We start from the raw sequence: 18,574 nt of genomic DNA, 5'->3' as shown, positions 1-18,574 counted from the left end.
GGCCGCCGCGCCCGGGCAGCCGCCGGATCCCTGCCGATGCCCGGCCGTGAGCGTGGTGGCAGCTGTGTGCTGTGGGGATCTCTACCTCGGCCCTGGAGCGAGGCTGTGGGATTCAAATCTCTGGATTTGAGGACGTCTGGGAACTATCTGATTGGTGCCTGCCCTGAGTTGTTAGGCTAGGAATATTCTGAGATGCTACTGGGCACCTCTGCCTCCTGATCTTTGGAAACAGCAGTTTGCTTAGAAGTGCTTATGTCTGAAAGTCAGGATATGCTGTGAGAGAGCATTCTCAACCACATACTTCTGCTGTAGCAGAGATCAGGACTAGAACTGCAGGAGACGAGTTAGAAGCCAGCTATTCCTCAGCACCATGGAATGTTTTAACTGTATTCCACCTCTCTAGGCATTACCGTTCCGTCCATGTGGAAACACCTTCCTACACAGGTGGTGTCAGTGAGGAGTTTTGGGAACGCAGCCGGCAGCGGGAAAGAGAGCGTCGTGAACACGGTGTCTTTGCCTCCTCAAAGGAGAAGGAACGGAAGAAGGAGCACAGTAGGGATCGAGACCACGATCGTAAACGGGACCGTGGTAACTTCTTGAGACTTTTGTTGCTTTCTGCTTAGGTTTCAGTCTTTATTCTCTCTGTTGCCCTTGGCTAATATTCAGTGTATTTTTTAGGGCAGATTTAGGAAGTTTGTTTGTACACGGGGTGCCTGACCTTGTTTTCTGTCTGCAGAGGATTGGGACAAAAGTCGTCACAGCAGCAGATCAGAAAGAGATGGCTCACTGGAGCGGAACAGCAGGAGGAGCGAACCAGAGAGTCCCAAGCATCGTCCCAAAGGTAGGAGTAGGACTTGGTAGAGATCTCAGATGAGATCTAACAAGAAAAGGTTTTTAATTTGGGGGGGGTTCTGCTGTTTTTGTTAGTACGAGTGCAAGTGAAGAAGCCTATGTTTTTTAAGACTTGTGGTTAGGACACACATAAAAATCCATGCTCTTCCAGGAGTTTGGGACTGGGAGTGATCTGCCAGGTGTGTGTGAAGATCTGGCCAGTCCCTGCCCAGTGGGGTCTGTTCCGAGTCTGTGCGATAAGAGATGTGGTCCTCTGGCAATTTTCCTTGGAGTTGATGTGTGTAAGCACCTTTAGAAGGAGAGCAGATGGGTACCCTCTTTGTGCTCCTTGTTAGAAGGTGTAAAGTGGCCTTAGGTTCTTAGGATCACTGTGTGAACACTGTGTCAAACTCAATCTCCTCTGCTAGATGCAGCCACGCCATCTCGCTCTAGCTGGGAGGAGGACGATAGCAGTTACAGCAGTTCCCGCCGCTCACAGTGGGAATCTCCTTCACCCACACCTTCCTATCGAGACTCAGAGCGCAGCCACCGGGCATCACGGGACACAGATCGGAGAGACCGGGACAGGTATCAGTAGCTGGGTGTGCAATCTATGATCTGGTGATCTGCAAGAAAGGGAAGGGTACATGTAAGATGAACATCTATCTATGTGCGCTGATTTCTCACTTGTGCTGTTTTCTCAGGTCTGTAAGGAGCAGGTATTCGGATAAGACGCCATTGCCCACCCCATCCTACAAATATAATGAGTGGGCTGACGACCGGAAACACCTGGGGTCCACACCACGACTGTCCAGAGGTAGAGGTGAGGAGCCTAGAGTGGGGTGCTGAGGGTGGACAGTGACAGAATCTCTGTGTAGCACAAGGACAGGTTTTGTGGGATTTCCTCCACATGCGACAGCCTGGTGGGGGTGGTGGCCTGTGCTGACCATGTCATCTTCTTTAGGGCGGCGTGAGGATGGAGAGGAAGGCATTGCCTTTGAGACAGAGGAAGAACGCCAGCAGTGGGAGGACGACCAACGGGTAAGAAGCCCGGACAGGGAGCAGGGTGCTCAGTAGACACCAGGCTTTTGGCTGCTGCCACTTGGCCCAAAGCACCGGCAGGGCCTGAGTCTGCCGCTGGTGTTGTACTGGGTCATGGGTGATAGTCAGCTTTCTCCCAGTGGCTGGGTGAGGAGTGGCACCAGAATCTAGCCCAGCTGGGCAAGCAACGCAGCTCAGTGCTGCATCTCTCTCCTCCTAGCAAGCGGACCGGGATTGGTATATGATGGATGAAGGCTATGATGAGTTTCACAACCCCTTGGCCTACTCTTCTGATGAGTATGTGAAGAAGCGGGAGCAGCACTTACACAAGCAGAAGCAGAAGCGAATCTCTGCACAGCGGCGGCAGATCAATGAGGTAGGGGCAAGATGTGGTGCTGGCTGCTCTGAAAGTGTGGAGGCTGCTTGTACTGCTGCCTCTGGAGTGAACCACTTGTTGATGGGTTTGGCTGACAGATAAAATAAAGGTTGTCTTTGTCCTGGACGTAGACTGTTTGCCTTCCATTTCCTTTGAGACAGTTCTGTTGACTGTGTTGACAGTTCTGTGGCCTGTCTCTATTTCCCATACTTGTCTTTAGTTATTTTGTTATTTTAGTTATGTTTCTTTCCTAATGCTTATTTGTGGGTTCTGTAGCCTAAAACCTTCAGTGTTACTTCTCCACATTCCAGGCTTACTTATTTTTCTCTTTGGGTGTCCAAGCTCTTTCCCTTTTGGGAAAGGAAGAGTAGCAGATGCAGCACTGGATCATTTCAGTGCTTAAAGTTATGTACCATAACTGTGGTGTGTATTGTAGTCAGTTACAGATTTGCCTTCAGTAGTTAGCTGCTTTTAACTTTCTCTTTTAAGAGTAAGTTAAGCCATCCTCAGTTGGTCACGGTCTTGTAGAGCTTTGCAGCTAGCTGTATTGTTTGATTTATTGCCTTGAAATTAATTTGGGTAATGTGTGGTTCTTGAGTTTTGGATAACGGAAGGTAAGAGAATCTTCTGATATGTTCTTTCCTGCAGGATAACGAGCGCTGGGAGACAAATCGCATGCTGACCAGTGGTGTGGTTCATCGGATTGAAGTGGATGAAGATTTCGAAGAGGATAACTCAGCCAAAGTGCATCTGCTGGTGCATAATCTGGTGCCTCCTTTCCTAGATGGGAGGATAGTCTTCACGAAACAGGTAGAAGTTGTGGCTAATAGTGCCGATGAGGGGGAGCCTCGCAGATGTGAGCTCTGTGTTGAAGCAATGCCTCTTTCCTCTAGCCAGAGCCAGTCATCCCTGTAAAGGATGCCACTTCTGACTTGGCCATCATAGCCCGAAAGGGCAGCCAATTGGTGCGCAAGCACAGGGAGCAAAAGGAGCGTAAAAGGGTATGCTGGGACCTCATTATATGTGTTATGTAAGGCCTCACTGCTTTTATTTGGGCTTTGTGGAATACAAGCTTTGATGGTAATAGTAAGGTGTTCCCCATATTTGTGTGATCTGATATATCCTGTTAGTCCAGTTCATTCCATTGTCTCACAAGTAGCTGTTGTGACTTCCTTAGGTACTGCCTGGGATATTAATCACTGTGCGTTTGTGCAGGGGAGTTTGATCCAAAGGGCATTTGGATTGAGAAGAGCAAGTGGAAGAATACAGTGTAGCTCGGGCACAGTCAACATTCAGTGTAGTAGCAGGATAGATCTTACCATGTTTCAGCAAAAGAGTTCTGAGAAAGAATATACAGGAAAGTAGTATATTAGTCTTTGTGGGTGTTTCCCTAGTAGAGGGATTTTCTCTAAAGCTTACATGATAGCGGTTAAGAAGCATAGATATGTTCATAGTAAACTGAATCTGAAACTGTGAGTGGAAAGGAGGAAGTCCTGATACCAAGTATGAGAGAAAACAGAATGGTGAGAGTGCCTGTCAAGAGCAGGAAGATTAGCTCTGGTTCAGATTTTTGTATGTTTCAATGTAAATTTAATGGAAGGGTCAGCAGCTGAAACAATTGTCTTAGAGGACTGTTGATCATCCTGTGCTTGCTGTGTCTTTATCCAGACCAATGTCTAAAAAAGTTCTGGCCCAGTTTGCTTGGAAGAAGGAGACTTGACATAGGGAATGGAGTGTGTGTTCTCTCCTTTAGCACCAGGGTATTGAGGCAAACATGCTTTTCTAGCCTTAGAAGTAGGACTGGAGGAGAATGATTTTTCAGTCCCCACTGTGGTACTTACACTGCTCTTTGCGCTTCCAGGCTCAGCATAAACACTGGGAGCTGGCAGGCACAAAACTGGGAGACATTATGGGGATCAAGAAGGAGGAGGAGAAGGATGAGATGGTGACAGAAGATGGCAAAGTGGATTACAGGTAGGAGCTTTTGGATGACTTCTGCCTAGCTGGTGGTGTTATGCTTATGCTGTAGGCAAAGTGTGTGAGGAGACAGCGTCAAGACTTCTCATGTTTCCTTAGGACTGAGCAGAAGTTTGCTGAACACATGAAAGAAAAAAGTGAAGCAAGGAGTGAGTTTGCCAAGAAGAAATCAATTCTGGAGCAAAGACAATATCTGCCTATCTTTGCTGTGCAGCAGGAACTGCTTTCCATCCTCAGGTATGACTGCTAGAAAACTGGTCATCGTGCAACCCTGGGGCTTTGGCTTACATCTCTGGAGAAATTCACCTAGATATGTGTTCGGTTTGGAAGCTGTACCCTCAGAAAATGGCCTATTGCTTTGTGTGATTGATAGCAGCTTTCCTGCCGAAGTAGGACAACTTTTGAGTGTCCAGCCAGAGCTATGAATGAAGAAGCCTGTCTTTGTGGTATATGAGTAAATATTGTTTCCCTTTCTTCAGGGACAACAGCATTGTGATTGTGGTAGGAGAGACGGGGAGTGGTAAGACAACTCAGCTGACACAGTACCTCCATGAGGATGGCTACACAGACTATGGCATGATTGGCTGCACACAGCCCCGCAGAGTGGCAGCCATGTCAGTTGCCAAGCGGGTCAGTGAAGAGATGGGAGTGCGCCTGGGAGAGGAGGTGAGTCTGGCAGCATGTGTAGGCGTGCAGCCTCTAGGCAGTGCGTGTGCAGGGCTGTTGAAGACTTGCTGATATCTGTGCCCCCCAGGTGGGTTATGCCATCCGCTTTGAAGACTGCACGTCAGAGAACACAATAATCAAATACATGACAGATGGGATCCTCCTTCGTGAGTCGCTACGAGAAGCTGACTTGGACAACTACAGTGCTATCATCATGGATGAGGCACATGAGCGCTCGCTCAATACTGATGTGCTCTTTGGCCTGCTTCGGGAGGTGTGTGTGAGCCTGGACTCTACAGGAAGACAGCGGCATAGGGCATTTGAGCTGGTCTTAGGGCAGAATATTGGCAGGGACAGTGCTTTTCTCCCAGGTCAGAGTAGAGATGATGAACAGAGACTGCCACATCTCTGACTGCACTCGCTGCTTAATCATCTTGTTCTTTGTTTCTTAAGTCTCCCCCTTAGAGTGCTGCCAAAGGTTTGCTGGTATAAAGTAGCTCTAGATACAAAGGTGTTTGCAAGTGTAAGACTTTCTCAGCTAGGTGTAGTCTGTGACTGGACAGTGTGTGTTGGTGTACCCTGGCATTAGTGGTTAATGTTTCTAGAGTACAGTGGAAGCTCAGCCTTTTGCTGTTTTTTTTTCAGAAGTGATGGAAGAAGTCTAGACCCACGTACAAATATGACGTGCTTATTGTCCTTTTTATCTGTTTTCTAGGTGGTAGCGCGACGCTCGGACCTGAAGCTTGTTGTCACCTCTGCCACCATGGATGCTGATAAATTTGCCTCTTTTTTTGGGAATGTTCCCATTTTCCACATTCCTGGGCGCACCTTTCCTGTTGATATTCTTTTCAGCAAGGTACGCCAATGTAGTAGAGAGAGTTTGTGTTGTGAAGGGGTTGTAAGGGTTGTAACTTGGATATGCCCCACTCTGCAGTGATCAGAGAGGAAAGACAAGGGATAGCTATGTTATGATGCAGTCTTATAGACAAAGTGGGGCAGATGAGATTACTGGTGTCTAATGTGAACTGTGTCTTTCAGACACCGCAAGAGGATTATGTGGAGGCTGCAGTGAAACAAGCTCTGCAGGTCCATTTGTCTGGTGCACCTGGAGACATCCTTGTCTTCATGCCTGGTCAGGAGGATATTGAGGTGAGTTTGTTGGCCATGAGCCAGCAGTGTGCCCTTGTGGCCAAGAAGGCCAATGTTATCCTGGGGTGCATTTAAAAGAGGGTGGCCAGCAGGTCATGGGAGGTGATCCTCCCTCTCTACTCTGACCCGGTGAGGCCACATTTAGAATATTGTGTCCAGTTCTGGGCTCCCCAGGTCAAAAAAGACAGGGATCTCCTAGAAGTCCAGCAGAGAGCTGCAAAGATGATAAAGAATCTTTGGGGCATCTCATATATGAGGAAAGGCTGAGTAACCTGGGTCTGTTCAGCCTCTGGAAAAGGGTTGGACTTGATCTCTTGAGGTCCCTCCCAACACCTGCAATTCTGTGATTCTGAGTTGTACTTTCTTAAGTGTATGTTAACACTCCTCTTTGTGTCTAGGTGACTTCAGAACAAATTGTGGAGCACCTTGAGGAACTGGAGAAGGCACCTGCACTTGCTGTACTGCCTATCTATTCTCAGCTGCCATCGGACTTACAAGCCAAGATCTTCCAGAAGGTGCTGATGGGTACTCTGATGGGACTGGGCAGAGGTGAACCTAGCACAGGGAAGGCTACTAGGCATGAGAGAGAGGTGCAGAGATGTCTTTTGTGTGGTACTTATAGAGCAAGGGAAAGCATGTGCCCAATTAAACTTCCCAAGAAGTCACCCATGTCCTTCTAAGTTCTATATGGCTGCTCTGCAGTCTTCCTCAGTAGTGCAGAGGCTGTTGCCCAAGGAATTTGACTGACGTGCGGTATGTTTGCAGGCTCCAGATGGGGTCAGGAAGTGCATTGTTGCCACTAACATTGCAGAGACCTCACTGACAGTGGATGGTATCATGTTTGTTATCGACTCTGGGTACTGCAAGCTGAAGGTAAGCAAAGGTTTCCAATACTGTTCATGGATCTCTGGCATTGGGTTGATTGAGCTCTGTGAGAGTGACCCAGCCTTTCTCTTTCTTCAGTCCTCTCTTCTTGCGCCTTCCAGGTTTTCAATCCCCGTATAGGCATGGATGCACTGCAGATCTACCCCATCAGTCAAGCCAATGCCAATCAGAGAGCTGGCCGAGCTGGCCGAACAGGCCCAGGTCACTGCTTCAGGTAGGCTCATTACTGGTGTTCCTATTCTTATCATAATTCACGTCTGGACATCTGGCTACATATTTTTTCCTAACTGAAGAGCTAGATGTTCATTGTCTTGAGCCTATTGTGGGAATGAGGTCTCTGGATAGACCTTGAGGCTTTCTGGTTTGGACCCACTGTCTCTGCAGTGAACAGAGTATGCTCTCATTTCTTCCCTTGTGACTCTTTCCACCTTTGCTGCACCAGATGCTTTAATGCTCTCGGGTTAATAGCCAAGCCAAAGGCAGCTTTCTCAAGGCTTTCCTTTGAGGCTGGTTTGCACCCAGGGAAGGACTGTGTTTGAGAGAGGTGTACCTTTGCGCTGCAGCCCAGGTGCTCTTATATGTGCTCTTATATGCTGGGGAGGCACAGTGGCCTGAGGAAGAACTTCCTTAGGGTCCTGTTTGTCAGCATGGGTGAGTGCAGAGCTGCTGCTTTGTGCTGTGCCTGGCGGGGTTGGGAATGGATGGTCATTCAGTGAGGAAGACAGTGGCCTGAAGAGGAGGGGCAGGCTCTTGGCATCTTTCCCCCAGGCTCTACACCCAGAGCGCCTACAAGAATGAGCTGCTGACAACCACAGTGCCTGAGATCCAGCGCACCAACCTCGCCAATGTAGTGCTTCTGCTCAAATCTCTGGGAGTACAGGACCTGCTGCAGTTCCACTTCATGGATCCGCCCCCTGAGGACAACATGCTCAACTCCATGTACCAGTTGTGGATTCTGGGGGCCCTGGATAACACAGGTACTGGCTACAGGGGCAGGCTGTCAGCTCACAGAGAACTGCTAGGACCTGCCCACCTGGTGATTCTTACAGTATTCCTCCAGGTGGTCTGACCTCAACAGGACGGCTGATGGTAGAGTTCCCATTGGATCCTGCGCTCTCCAAAATGCTCATTGTTTCATGTGACATGGGTTGCAGCTCTGAGATACTGCTCATTGTTTCCATGTTGTCTGTGCCTGCCATCTTTTATCGGCCTAAGGTACTTGTTTGATCTTTCAGCAGCTTGGGGCCTTCATCTGCATCTGACTGACGTGTTCTTTGCTTATTCTTCAGGGCCGAGAGGAAGAGAGCGACCAAGTGCGAGAGAAATTTGCTGTCCCAGAGAGTGATCACTTAACTTACTTGAATGTTTACCTGCAGTGGAAGAACAACAACTACTCTACTCTGTGGTGCAACCAGCACTTCATTCATGCCAAGGCCATGCGGAAAGTGAGGCTGTGGCAATGAGGTTTGGAGAAGGAGCCTTACGTGGGAGAGGGACGTGACTGTTGTGTTTCTGTGCAGGTGCGGGAGGTGCGTGCCCAGCTGAAGGACATTATGGTGCAGCAGCGCATGAGCCTTGCATCCTGTGGTACCGACTGGGATGTCGTCAGGAAGTGTATCTGTGCTGCGTATTTCCATCAAGCTGCAAAGCTGAAAGTGAGAGGGGTCTACGCTCATCTGGGTGATAAGAGACCCTCCCCACTGGGAATGGGTGTGCTAACCACACTTCTCCTGTGCAGGGCATTGGGGAGTACGTCAATATTCGTACAGGCATGCCTTGCCACCTGCACCCCACCAGCTCCCTCTTTGGCATGGGCTACACGCCAGACTACATTGTATATCATGAGCTGGTCATGACCACCAAGGTAAGCTTGAGCTGAGGGCTAGCAGGAAGGGTGAGCTGTGATCCAAGTCAGCTGAGAGGCTTTGCCTTGGTAGTAGGATCTTGGAAGGCCCCGTTCTCAGCCTTTCTTGTCTCTAGCAACTGGGTGTATCTGTGTAGTCTGCAGTGTCTTGTTTGTCTCTTTTGTGATATCTTCCTGGCTTATGTAAGATGTCTTTTAGTCTCACTAACTCCAGGTTGTACTTTCTGAAGTCAGGAGGAATTGTCTGGAAAGGAGAACTGCCATCAAGAAGTGGAGAGGAGGGAGGGAGCTGCCATGGCTCTGTCAGTGATGCCCAAGGCCTTGTCATCCTTCTAACTGGATCTTTCTTTCTGTTCCTGCAGGAATACATGCAGTGTGTCACTGCTGTGGATGGAGAGTGGCTGGCAGAGTTGGGCCCCATGTTCTACAGTATCAAACATGCTGGCAAGTCACGTCAGGTGAATTCTCCTTTCCAGGATCAGATGGGAGACAGAAACAGCGGGCTACTACACTGGAAGGGAGAGTGTGTGCCTGGATGGAGTTCTTGCTGCTTACAGCCCCACTGCACACCTGTTATGCTGGAGGAAGTTGAAGCTAGTTTTTGTTTTGTTTTGTTTTTACATAAAGAGATCAGGGTTGTGGGCCTGTGGAAAGTCTGCTGCTGTGCAGGCCTCTACCTGTTCCTGATTTGCTGCTTCTTTACCTCAGGAGAACCGCCGACGTGCAAAGGAGGAAGCATCCGCCATGGAGGAAGAGATGGCTCTGGCTGAGGAGCAGCTGCGTGCCCGCCGGGAGGAGCAGGAGCGTCGTAACCCATTAGGCAGTGCAAGGTGAGTGCTGACACTGTGAGTTTCCTGCTTATGAGCAGTAGTGAGCTGCATGGGGGATCCCAACTTTCCCACAGGTGTTCCTGGTGCAAGAGCTGTTTTCATCTTACACTAATCACCATTGTCCTTTCCTGGCAGATGTACTAAAATCTATACGCCTGGACGGAAGGAGCAGGGGGAGCCCCTGACGCCACGACGCACCCCAGCCCGCTTTGGCCTCTGAGAAGGGAGTGCTCATTGCTTCGAGACATAAAGACTTCCCAGGAGCTGCTGAGTTTTAGGGCTCAGTTCCTCTGACTGCTGTGAGGCTCTCTACAGCCTGTGGCCCAAGAAGGCTTTGATGCTCTGTACTATTTTTGCTACAGAAGAGAAATAATTTTATTTGTTTAAAGGTTGTCAGTCTTTAACCCTCCCGTTGTTTTGTGTCACTTCTCATCCTGGAGTGAGTTCCAGGCAGAGACAGCCCTGCCAAGTTCTGAAGGGCTCGTGCAGTCAGGTTGTTGCCCTGTAGAGCCTGGGACAAGGCAAAGAATTATATTGGCATGGAGGACCAGCCTGGCCCAGCTCTGGCCTGGACTACTGCAAAGGCAAGTCTTCTATGACCTGTATCCTGGACGGGCAGCTAGGCCTAGCTGTCCCTGTACACAAAAGATTATCAGCTTAGCACTGTTTTGGGCCAGGTTGACTGTTACTCTGCTCACCTTCATCTGCTCATGATTGTGGTACTGTACATGTGTTCTAGCCCTGAAGTATGTGTTTTCCACGTGCAAGCTGTCCAGTGTGTCTTGAAGATGTCTGGAGGACAGGCAGAGGAAATGAGATAAGGTGAGGGTAAGGTACTGGTGCAGAGACAGCCTTGCTCTGCTGGCCTTCCAAGAATTTGGGTAATCCAGCAGTTCATCATCCCATGCACCCCTGTGGGTGGCAGTAAGTGCTCAGACCCACTCCCCGTGTTCATTACTTACTGGTTTTCGCCTGTGAACTCTGCAGCCTGCTTGACTTGCTGCTGGATCTTGTGGTGTTTCTCATTTGACTGCCTGAAAATGAGGTGTAGGCTGAATTAGTTGTGAGAAGGCAGCCATCAGCTCCCCTCTACTTGTGTAAGGCTTCTTACTCACATCTGCTCTTTCACACTCTGGCTATTATTGATCAGCATCAGATTCCTGTCCTGGTGCAGCCTACTGCTATTAGAACAGGCTGGGGTGTGGGAAGCATGCAGGGTTTTTACCTAAAAAAAACCAATGTGCTGTGTGTGAACTCGCGTGCTCTACTCAACCTCTACACGCCCAGGGCAGAAGGAAGGTGCATGAACAGAGCTGTGTGGAGGCAGCAGCCTTTGGGGCTGAGCTGTGAGTCTGCAGTTGCCTGTGTCTTGGGATAGCTGCTCTGGAATGAAGGAACCATTACCTCAGCAGTCTGGACAGAAACTCTTCATTTCATACTGAGGACACCTTTCTCGCAACAGAGAAAAGTGGACTACTTAAAGAAGAACAAGATGTTAGCACTGCTGCTGCTTACAGACCCACCGCCACCGCCTCCTCCCTTGTTGGTGCTGGCTCTGCAGTTAGCCCACTCCTGGCCCGGCCTTTCCGCCTCTGCCCTGCCTGTAGGCCAGGATCTGTCCTTCAGTGGTGCCTGGGGCTCAGGTTGCACTCCTCCTGTCCTTGGGCTGTGGTTCTGCCTGTTCCTGGCCTGAGCCTGTCTCATGGCCTTGATGAATTCTTCCTTGAAATCCATCTCCGCGTTGCAGACAGACAGCTCATCTTCCCGTCTAGCCAGAGTTCGCTGAGTGTCCTGGTGTAACTCCTGCCAGTACCGAACTTGGCTGCTCAGCTTTTGCAGCTTCTCCTGGAAGGAGCGGGCCTGCCAGCGGCACAGAGGGGTGATGAGGGATGTGCAGGGTTAGCACAGGCACCTAGCGGGAAGGCTCGGGCCATGCTTACCTCCTGCTGGCTCTGCACCTGGGCCCTCTGTTGCTCCTTGAGCTCCCTGTGGAGCTGCTGCCTCTCTTTCTCATAACGACAAAGGAGTGGAAGATTGTGGCCTATCTTTCTCTGGGCTTGGGCCAGCTCTGCCTTCAGGGATGCCACGTCCTCCACCTGCACGAAAAAGGGTGGGTCTGGGAGTGGGAGTGGGCAGACAGAGGAAGCTGGAGCTGCACCCAGTGCCGGCGCTGTGGGCTCAATCCTGCAGCTGAGGCAGAGGGAGCTGCGTGGCAGCTGGCTGCATCGTGTGGTTGCCCTGTTCCTGCCATCACCTGCTCTAGCAGCTCTGCCATCTTCTTTCTGCTCGAGGCTGCTTTCTGCTGTAGGTCGTGGATTGTCTGCTTGTGTCTACTGAGCTGCTGCAAACTTTGCATCTCCCGGGCCTTGGTGGCTGCCAGCACCTCTTGCTGCTTTTCCAGGCTGTGCTGCAGGGTCCGGTTCTGCTCCTTCTGAGCCTTCAGCTGCAGAAAGGTTCCACGTGAGTGGAGGCCACAGTGCTGTGCCACTGCTGCTTCCTGTGCCCCCTCCCTGCGGATTCCAGCTCTATGCTGCATGGGCTTTGGTGCAGACACTGGGGTGCCTGGTGCACCAGGCTGAGCCCCCTAGTGCCCGAGGCTTGGCTTGCTGCCTACCTGGTTCTTCAGGGCTTGGAGTTGCTCTTGGCTCTTTTGTAGCTCCTGTTTGGCACGGGCAGCAGCATGCATGTATTGCAGTGACTGTTCCAGAGTCACCTGCTGCTTCTGCTGCCACCGGCTCAACTCCATCTGGAGCCACACTGCCATCTCCCTGCAAGCACAGCCACAACTGGAGCAGCCCTGGATCCCCTCCCTCTTCCGAGAGGACACAGGGCAGGGCTCTGCCTGTGCTGGGGCATGGGATCAGGGCCCACATACCTGCTTTCTGCTACCTCCTGCTGTGCTCGTGGCTCCACTTCGTTGCCATCAGCTGTGTGCTGCATACTGCTCCTTGCACAAGAACATGGCTGTTCCTCTGTGCACTGCATGGTGCTCCCTGCACGTGGCTGCAGCTGTTCCTCCTTGTGCTGTAGGCGGCTCTGGGCTGCCAGTGACCGTGCTGGGACCTGGGCCGCTCGAGACAGGCTTGCTCGCTGGCACTGTCTCCTCCTGCCCTGGGCTTCTGAGAGAAGAGGAGCAGGACTCAACCCTGCAGCGAGATCTGGGACACTGAATCTCCTCAGAGCTCCTGGGCTGCTGTGCTCAGAACTGCCTGAGGTAACACTGCCCTGTAACTCTGCAACCGGTGATGCCTCAAATGCACAGAGACCCTTCTTACCCTTTCCCCTACATTGCACCAGGATACCCTGAGTGCTGCTATAGTACAGGAGCATGGCAGCCATGGGCTCCGTACTGGAGCTGCCAGAGCAGCAGGCTGCAGGCCCCACTTGTCCTGGCCTCATTAACACAGATGTCTCCCTCCATGCCCTCCTACCTTCTTTAGCAGTGCTGTGTCCTGTTGATGACATGTCCTGTGCCCAGCACTGATGCTCCTGGGCTTCCCTCTGCATGCAGTGCTCTCTGCCTGCTTGCGTGGCCACCTGTGGGAGCAGCACGTTGGGGCATTGCCTGCCAGCTCCTGGCAGACTGCATGCTGGCACTGTGCCTGAGGCACGGACCTGCTCCAGTTGCTCTGTGTACTCCTCCAGGAGATCATCGCTTGCACTGGAACTACTACAGGAATCTGCAGAGGTGGCCTCTATCTGAACTGTGTCCTTCTGGTCCTGTGGAGAGATGCAGTGCTGTGTGTGGGCTCCCAGTGGAGTACACTGCACCATGCTCTGCCCATGGAGGGGCTGGCACTCAAGCTGGAGAAAGCCAAGCTGGGACAGCCTGATGGTTGTGGACTTTGGGATGGGTTTTTGGCAAAGGGACATGGCCAGCCCCATGGGGCTGCAGCTCCTGGCCCCTGGTCCCAGCCACAGACCCTCGTGCCCTTCCCATGGTGGCAGTGTCTCCTGTCCCCCAGCAGCCCTAGGCAGCAGCCCCTGACCCATGTTGGGGTGTGGAGAAGGGCAGTGAGCCCAGCTCCGTGGATCCCAGGCTACAGGTGCCACATGGGGGCTGCAATCACCCAGCTCTGCTCTGTTGAGCAGACAGGCCCACAACAACTGTGCCTGTTTGGAGCTGGGAGTGTGGTGCTGCTTCTCACCCTGCGCATGGCAGCTAGAATGTGTCCTGCACTCTGTGGGTTGGTCACTGCCCTCTGCAGTGCTGTTGGGCAGTAGTGGTGCCTTGCTGGGTCTGAGATGGCTGCAGGGGACATGTGGCTGAGGGTCGGGAATTTGCACAGCCCAGCCTGTGGCCTTTGCACTGGGCAGCGGTACCTGCTCCATCATTGCCTGGTAATGATGCTTCTGAGAGATCAAGTCCTGGTGCTTCTGCTCCACCACGCGCTGCTGCAGATGCAGCTGGGCCAGCCGCATGCTGTTCATGTCCCTGCAGATGTCCAAGTCCACCTGCAGCATCTGTAGGAAGGCTGGAGTGTTCTGCTGCTGTGAGTCCTGGCGTGTCTGGGCCCCCCCATGCTGTGGCTCCAGCCCTACTGCTTCTCTCTGGCCCTAGGACACAGCGTGAGCAGCAGCTTGTCTGTCTCATGTCTGTGAGTGGTACCCGGCGTCAGCCCACCCTGTAGCCCCTGACAGACACTGGGGCTAGACAGATGTGCTGTGGAGCCAGGTTCTGGTCAGCAAGCAGCACTGAATTGCTGGGTGCAGACCTCTCCCCGAGTGTGTGTTCAGCCATCTCCTGGGGGTCTCAGGCACTACTGCTGCCCAGCTCTGCAGCACGCTGGTGTAACCTGTTTGAACTGTGAAAAATGGTGACAGTTGCACCAGTGCAGCTGCAGCAGAGCTGGATGCCCCTCCCCGAGCCCTCGCGCTGTTCCCAGGCCCCAGGGGTGGGCTCTCTGTTGGCATAGGTGATGGCTGCCAGGGCTTCCCCACTGCCTGCCCACCAACCTGCACTGCATACCCACTGCCTGGCACTGCTCACCCGGGACTGATAGGACTCCATCTCCTGCTGCTGCTGCTGGATGTGGCTGCTCAGCTCTGCCATGGTCACCTCTGCCCCTCACAGCCCTCCCTGGGTCTCCCTAGGCTGGCATCTCACAGCAGGAACCTCCCTGTACGTGCCATATTCTGGTCACATTCTCTCTGCTGGAGAGACCAGAGCATGGAATAAGACAACACAGACAGCCCTGGGTCCCATGGAAGGGGGCAGCCAGGGACATCACCGAGGCCTGCTTACACCATTGGTGCTGCAGCTCCCAGGAGCGCCTGCTGCCTGTGAAGTGAAGGCACACAGGGGCTCGACTCGACCCCAGCAACATCAGTCCCTCCTCTCCAGGGTGCAGGGCCCCAGCGGTGCCTGCAGCTCTCACCTCCCTGCACCGCTCTCCCCCTCGCCCATGCTGTGTCCCTGGCACGGCATGGCACTCTTCCCACTGCAGCCCAGTCCTGGTCTTGTTCTGAGGACAATGCCTGGAACCAGAACCCGGCGACACTGTGCCTGGCCCAGGCTGTTGCACAGCAAACCACCACTGTGCCCAGTGCTGGCAGGGGCTGAACCTTCTGGCAGCCTCGTGCCAATCTCAGGTGTTCACACCCACACGTCTCTGTGCCATCCTTGTGCTGCACTCCAGCCATGCTGCTGAGGTGCAGAGCGGAGCTGTGCTTGGTGCCATAGGTGCCGTACCCTGGGATGGCTGCATTCTGGCAGGGCTCACAGAGCTGCACAGTGCTGCCAGAGGAGGGATCGACCGCATCGACGGCGGCTGCTGCTCCGTGCTTCTGTCCAAAAAGGTAAAAGTAACAGGAACAAGTTGTCGGAAATTAAATTTCAATTTCTCCACGCCCTTCCCTGTCTGTGCGGCTTCCCGGCATGGATCAATAATGTTTAGACAGCCAGGGAGATTTTTTTCCCCTTTTAAAGCACCAGATCAATAGTGGGAAAAAACATAGCACTGATCCCTCTGCTGCAGGAGCTGCGGTACCCAAACAGCTTGGGCCTGGCAGCCCCAGCAGCGCAATGCCCACAGCATGGGGGTCTGGCACAGCTGCTGGGGAAAAGGAAGTCCGAGGGGGCTGAGTGCAACCCTAACACTTGGAGGCTCAGGGGTAGGTGTGGTGCCCATGGGTGTGGGAAGGCTCGGAAGAGCTGACCTGGTACAGATGAGCTCCCAGCTCCACCTGCCATGCCCTCACCACACTCCGCAGTTCCATGAGTGGTGTTTTAGCTAGGAATTGGCACTGCTGTGCAGAACTGCTGAGCTGAATTTAGCCTTAGTTTCTGCCAGTGCAAGGGAAGAGCATTTCCCAGCAGCACCGCACTGTGCCGAGCCGTGCCGAGCCGTGCCAGGCTGCTTGCCCTCCTTGCCTGCTGCTGGGAGAACGCAGGGCTGAAGCAGTTGCTCTGTTGGGTGAGCCGGCACCACATGCCGAGCAGCACTGGGGTTGGAGCCGTCTCACTTTAATTACTGCCGCAATGTTATTCTTTTCAGTGCCACGTTAATTGAAATTAAACAGCTGCCACATTCTGGCTGGGACAAAAGTGAATCCATTTTCATTCCTCTCTGGTGTAATGAAGACTGACATGCTGTGAGGAAACAAAGGAGATCCAGCTGCTGCCTCCAGCCACACACACACGACAATTACCAGGGCGCCGTGCAGCCCAGCCTGCGCCACCGATGGGCACAGCAGGGGATGCAGTGCCCATGTTCTGGGGGAAGCACGGGAACACCGCAGTGAGCCCGGATGCTGAGCCCAGGGCCTGGTTCCGTTCGTTGAGATGAGTTCCAGCCGCAGGACCATGTGCAGCACTGCCCTTCTGCTTGCCCTTGCTGCCAGGTTCACCCATCTCTGCAGGGTTACCCATCTCGGTGGGCTCGCTGCTGACAGCCCCACACGGCCCCAGTGCCTGAACAAGGTGGGAGCTGAGCTAGGTGTCTCCACCCAGTCCCATTCCTTCCTCTTTTTTAGGACCAAGCGTGTGTTCGTGATGCCATTCAGTACTTCAAGATATGCAAAATGAGGCACTGGTGCAAACCTCATTAACACTCGCCTCCAACATCATTAAGATGTTTCCAAGAAAATTAATTGAGAGACTCATTAAAAATAAATTAAGAAAAATGCGTTGCAGAGCGCCTGCTCCGAGCTCGTAAATCACAGCCCAAAGCTCCCGGCTGCAGCGCAGGCAATTAACGGCGGCCGATTTGTTTTATCCTGACTGCGAAAATTAGAAAGCAGACGTGGAGATTAGATTAGGGACGTCTGTCAAGCGGAACTTGGAGTGAATATTTTAGGATACTAAATAGAAATCAGTAAAACAAAGCCAAGACTCCGTTCATAGCAGGCAGGCGGAGGTGAGGAAGGAGGAAGGAGCGCAGCACAGCATCCCAGGAGTGGTACTGCAGTGCTTCGATGTGCACACACTGCTGTGTGCAGCCACAGCCTGGAGAGCAGCACCCACTGCTCCTCTGTGCCAGCGTGCACAGCCTGCTCTGGAGCTGCAGCACTGCACAGCCGGAACCAATGCGGTGCCTCTGTGCACACAGCCGTCCCCGAAGCCTGGATCTGTGGGTCCCACAGCACTGCCGGACGGTGTGGGGCTGAACGTGGTTCCTCACAGCCATCCTGAGAGAGCGGTGTTTAGAAGAGTGCCCCTGTTTTTGCTGCACTCTGAAAATCAGGAAAAATCTCTGGGTACAGAGGGCGTTAAATCATTACATCCTTTGTTGTCTGGTCCCCTTTGTTCAGCCAGGCCCAGCGCCCATGTCCTGAGATGCAGGTCCAGCGGCTCCGGGCAGTGCTTTAGAAGTCTGTCCACGTATGCAGGACATTTCAGAGCTTAGAAGTCCCCCGCACTTTGCCTTTCCGTGGCAGCTCCTTCCTTGCTGCACCTGCCCCAGCATGGAGGGAATGCTGCCTCTGAGTCATCGCTACGTGTGATTTCAGTTAAATTTATGTATGTATGTATTGCCCATGCTAATAATGTAATGTCCTGAGAACCCTGTCTGGTTGGGTAACCAACTCACTGGCACCAGCGCAGCACATGCACACTGCTGGAAGCACCTTTCCCAGCAGCTGCCTTCCCACCATTACCACTGGTACACGGAGCCTTTCCCAGCCCATCCCAGCGCTGCCTGCTGGCTCTGCAGGCTCCATTTTCTCCAGAACGTCTGTTTTGCAGCTAAAATTTTCCATGCTGAGCCTTTGCCTGAAGATGCACTTAATTCAAATGTTTGATTAACCTCCTTTCAACTATTTCCGAGTTATGGAATGAGTGGAAAAATACTCGCATGTAAGAACTTACTGGTGTTAAAAATAACTCCGACCGCAGGAAAAATAGCTGCATTTTTTTCAGCTTAACCAGGCTTCGTCCCCACAGGGTTTCACTCTTCCCCCGGAAACAAACACAAATACAGCAGCAACGCCTTTGAGTGTGCTCAGATGGCAAAGCCTAGGCCTAGAAGGGGATGGAGAGAAAAAGGGAAACAGGAAGGGGGAGAGGAAGACTTAGGAGAAGGGGAAGGGAGAAAGGAAGGGGAAAAGGGAGGGAAGGACTCCCGCTTTTTCTCAGCCTTCTTCCCATTTTTTTGGCTCCACTTCATTGCTTGCCTTTCCATCTGTTTTACACCTTCCCACCCTTTTTCGGTCTCCACTTTCAAGCTGGTGAAAAAGGGTGGGGCCAAACTAAAAAGTGGAGGCGAAAATGGGTGGAAGGCCACAGAACTGCAGATACCGTAAAAGGGTGAGCAGGTGGCAAGAGGCTGGAAGTCAGGGAAAAGAGGGAGGATGAAGGCGTGGGAGGTCCGAGGCCGCGAGAGGTCTGGGCGAGAGGCGAATGTCAAACAGGGCCGGGAGGCCGGAGGGGTTAAGGGCAGCCGAAAGGAGACGACGGGGCGCGGTCAGATCCCCCCGTCCGTCTGTGTCTGTCCGGCGGCGCCCGGCAGGGGTCGC

At 52.6% G+C, this 18,574-nt stretch overlaps 2 protein-coding genes across 2 annotated transcripts; one reads left to right on the top strand and one right to left on the bottom strand.

Annotated features, from left to right (window-relative positions):
* Positions 1-260: 260 nt before the first annotated feature.
* DHX38 (DEAH-box helicase 38) lies at positions 261-10,026 on the top strand (the record flags this gene model as incomplete). Its single annotated transcript, XM_010718134.3, has 25 exons — positions 261-588; positions 737-841; positions 1,260-1,419; positions 1,536-1,654; positions 1,796-1,872; positions 2,093-2,248; positions 2,897-3,058; positions 3,142-3,249; positions 4,110-4,222; positions 4,325-4,462; positions 4,705-4,891; positions 4,980-5,165; positions 5,607-5,747; positions 5,930-6,040; positions 6,439-6,555; positions 6,806-6,913; positions 7,027-7,139; positions 7,694-7,902; positions 7,986-8,140; positions 8,215-8,370; positions 8,446-8,580; positions 8,664-8,789; positions 9,152-9,247; positions 9,498-9,619; positions 9,755-10,026. Coding segments are annotated over 25 exons (3,513 nt in total), but the record flags the coding sequence as incomplete, so codon positions are not given.
* Positions 10,020-18,568, bottom strand: PMFBP1 (polyamine modulated factor 1 binding protein 1). Its single transcript, XM_010718136.3, has 14 exons — positions 14,865-18,568; positions 14,610-14,773; positions 13,943-14,176; positions 13,235-13,339; positions 13,051-13,156; positions 12,495-12,738; positions 12,234-12,387; positions 11,874-12,062; positions 11,560-11,715; positions 11,135-11,479; positions 10,735-10,844; positions 10,582-10,653; positions 10,318-10,411; positions 10,020-10,130 (listed from the first exon to the last, which is right to left on the bottom strand). The coding sequence occupies exons 2-14, from the start codon at positions 14,670-14,672 to the stop codon at positions 10,020-10,022; spliced, it is 1,983 nt and encodes a 660-aa protein (XP_010716438.1). The 5' UTR covers positions 14,673-14,773; positions 14,865-18,568.
* Between the last annotated feature and the right edge of the window lie 6 nt (positions 18,569-18,574).

Source organism: Meleagris gallopavo, chromosome 13 (assembly GCF_000146605.3).
Source record: "Meleagris gallopavo isolate NT-WF06-2002-E0010 breed Aviagen turkey brand Nicholas breeding stock chromosome 13, Turkey_5.1, whole genome shotgun sequence".
In the NCBI taxonomy this organism is placed as follows: domain Eukaryota; kingdom Metazoa; phylum Chordata; class Aves; order Galliformes; family Phasianidae; genus Meleagris; species Meleagris gallopavo.
This window is presented reverse-complemented; position numbering and strand designations above follow the sequence as displayed.

What these genes read in the sequence shown, in the direction of transcription:
- PMFBP1 (XM_010718136.3), bottom strand. Translation starts at nt 14,672, where the DNA reads ATGGCAGAGCTGAGCAGCCACATCCAGCAGCAGCAGCAGGAGATGGAG. An exon ending in TGGCAGAGCTGCTAGAGCAG is followed by an intron (nt 11,716 to 11,873) that starts GTGATGGCAGGA and finishes TTTTTCGTGCAG; the next exon opens with GTGGAGGACGTGGCATCCCT. An exon ending in GAGTTCACAGGCGAAAACCA is followed by an intron (nt 10,412 to 10,581) that starts GTAAGTAATGAA and finishes CCTGTCCTCCAG; the next exon opens with ACATCTTCAAGACACACTGG.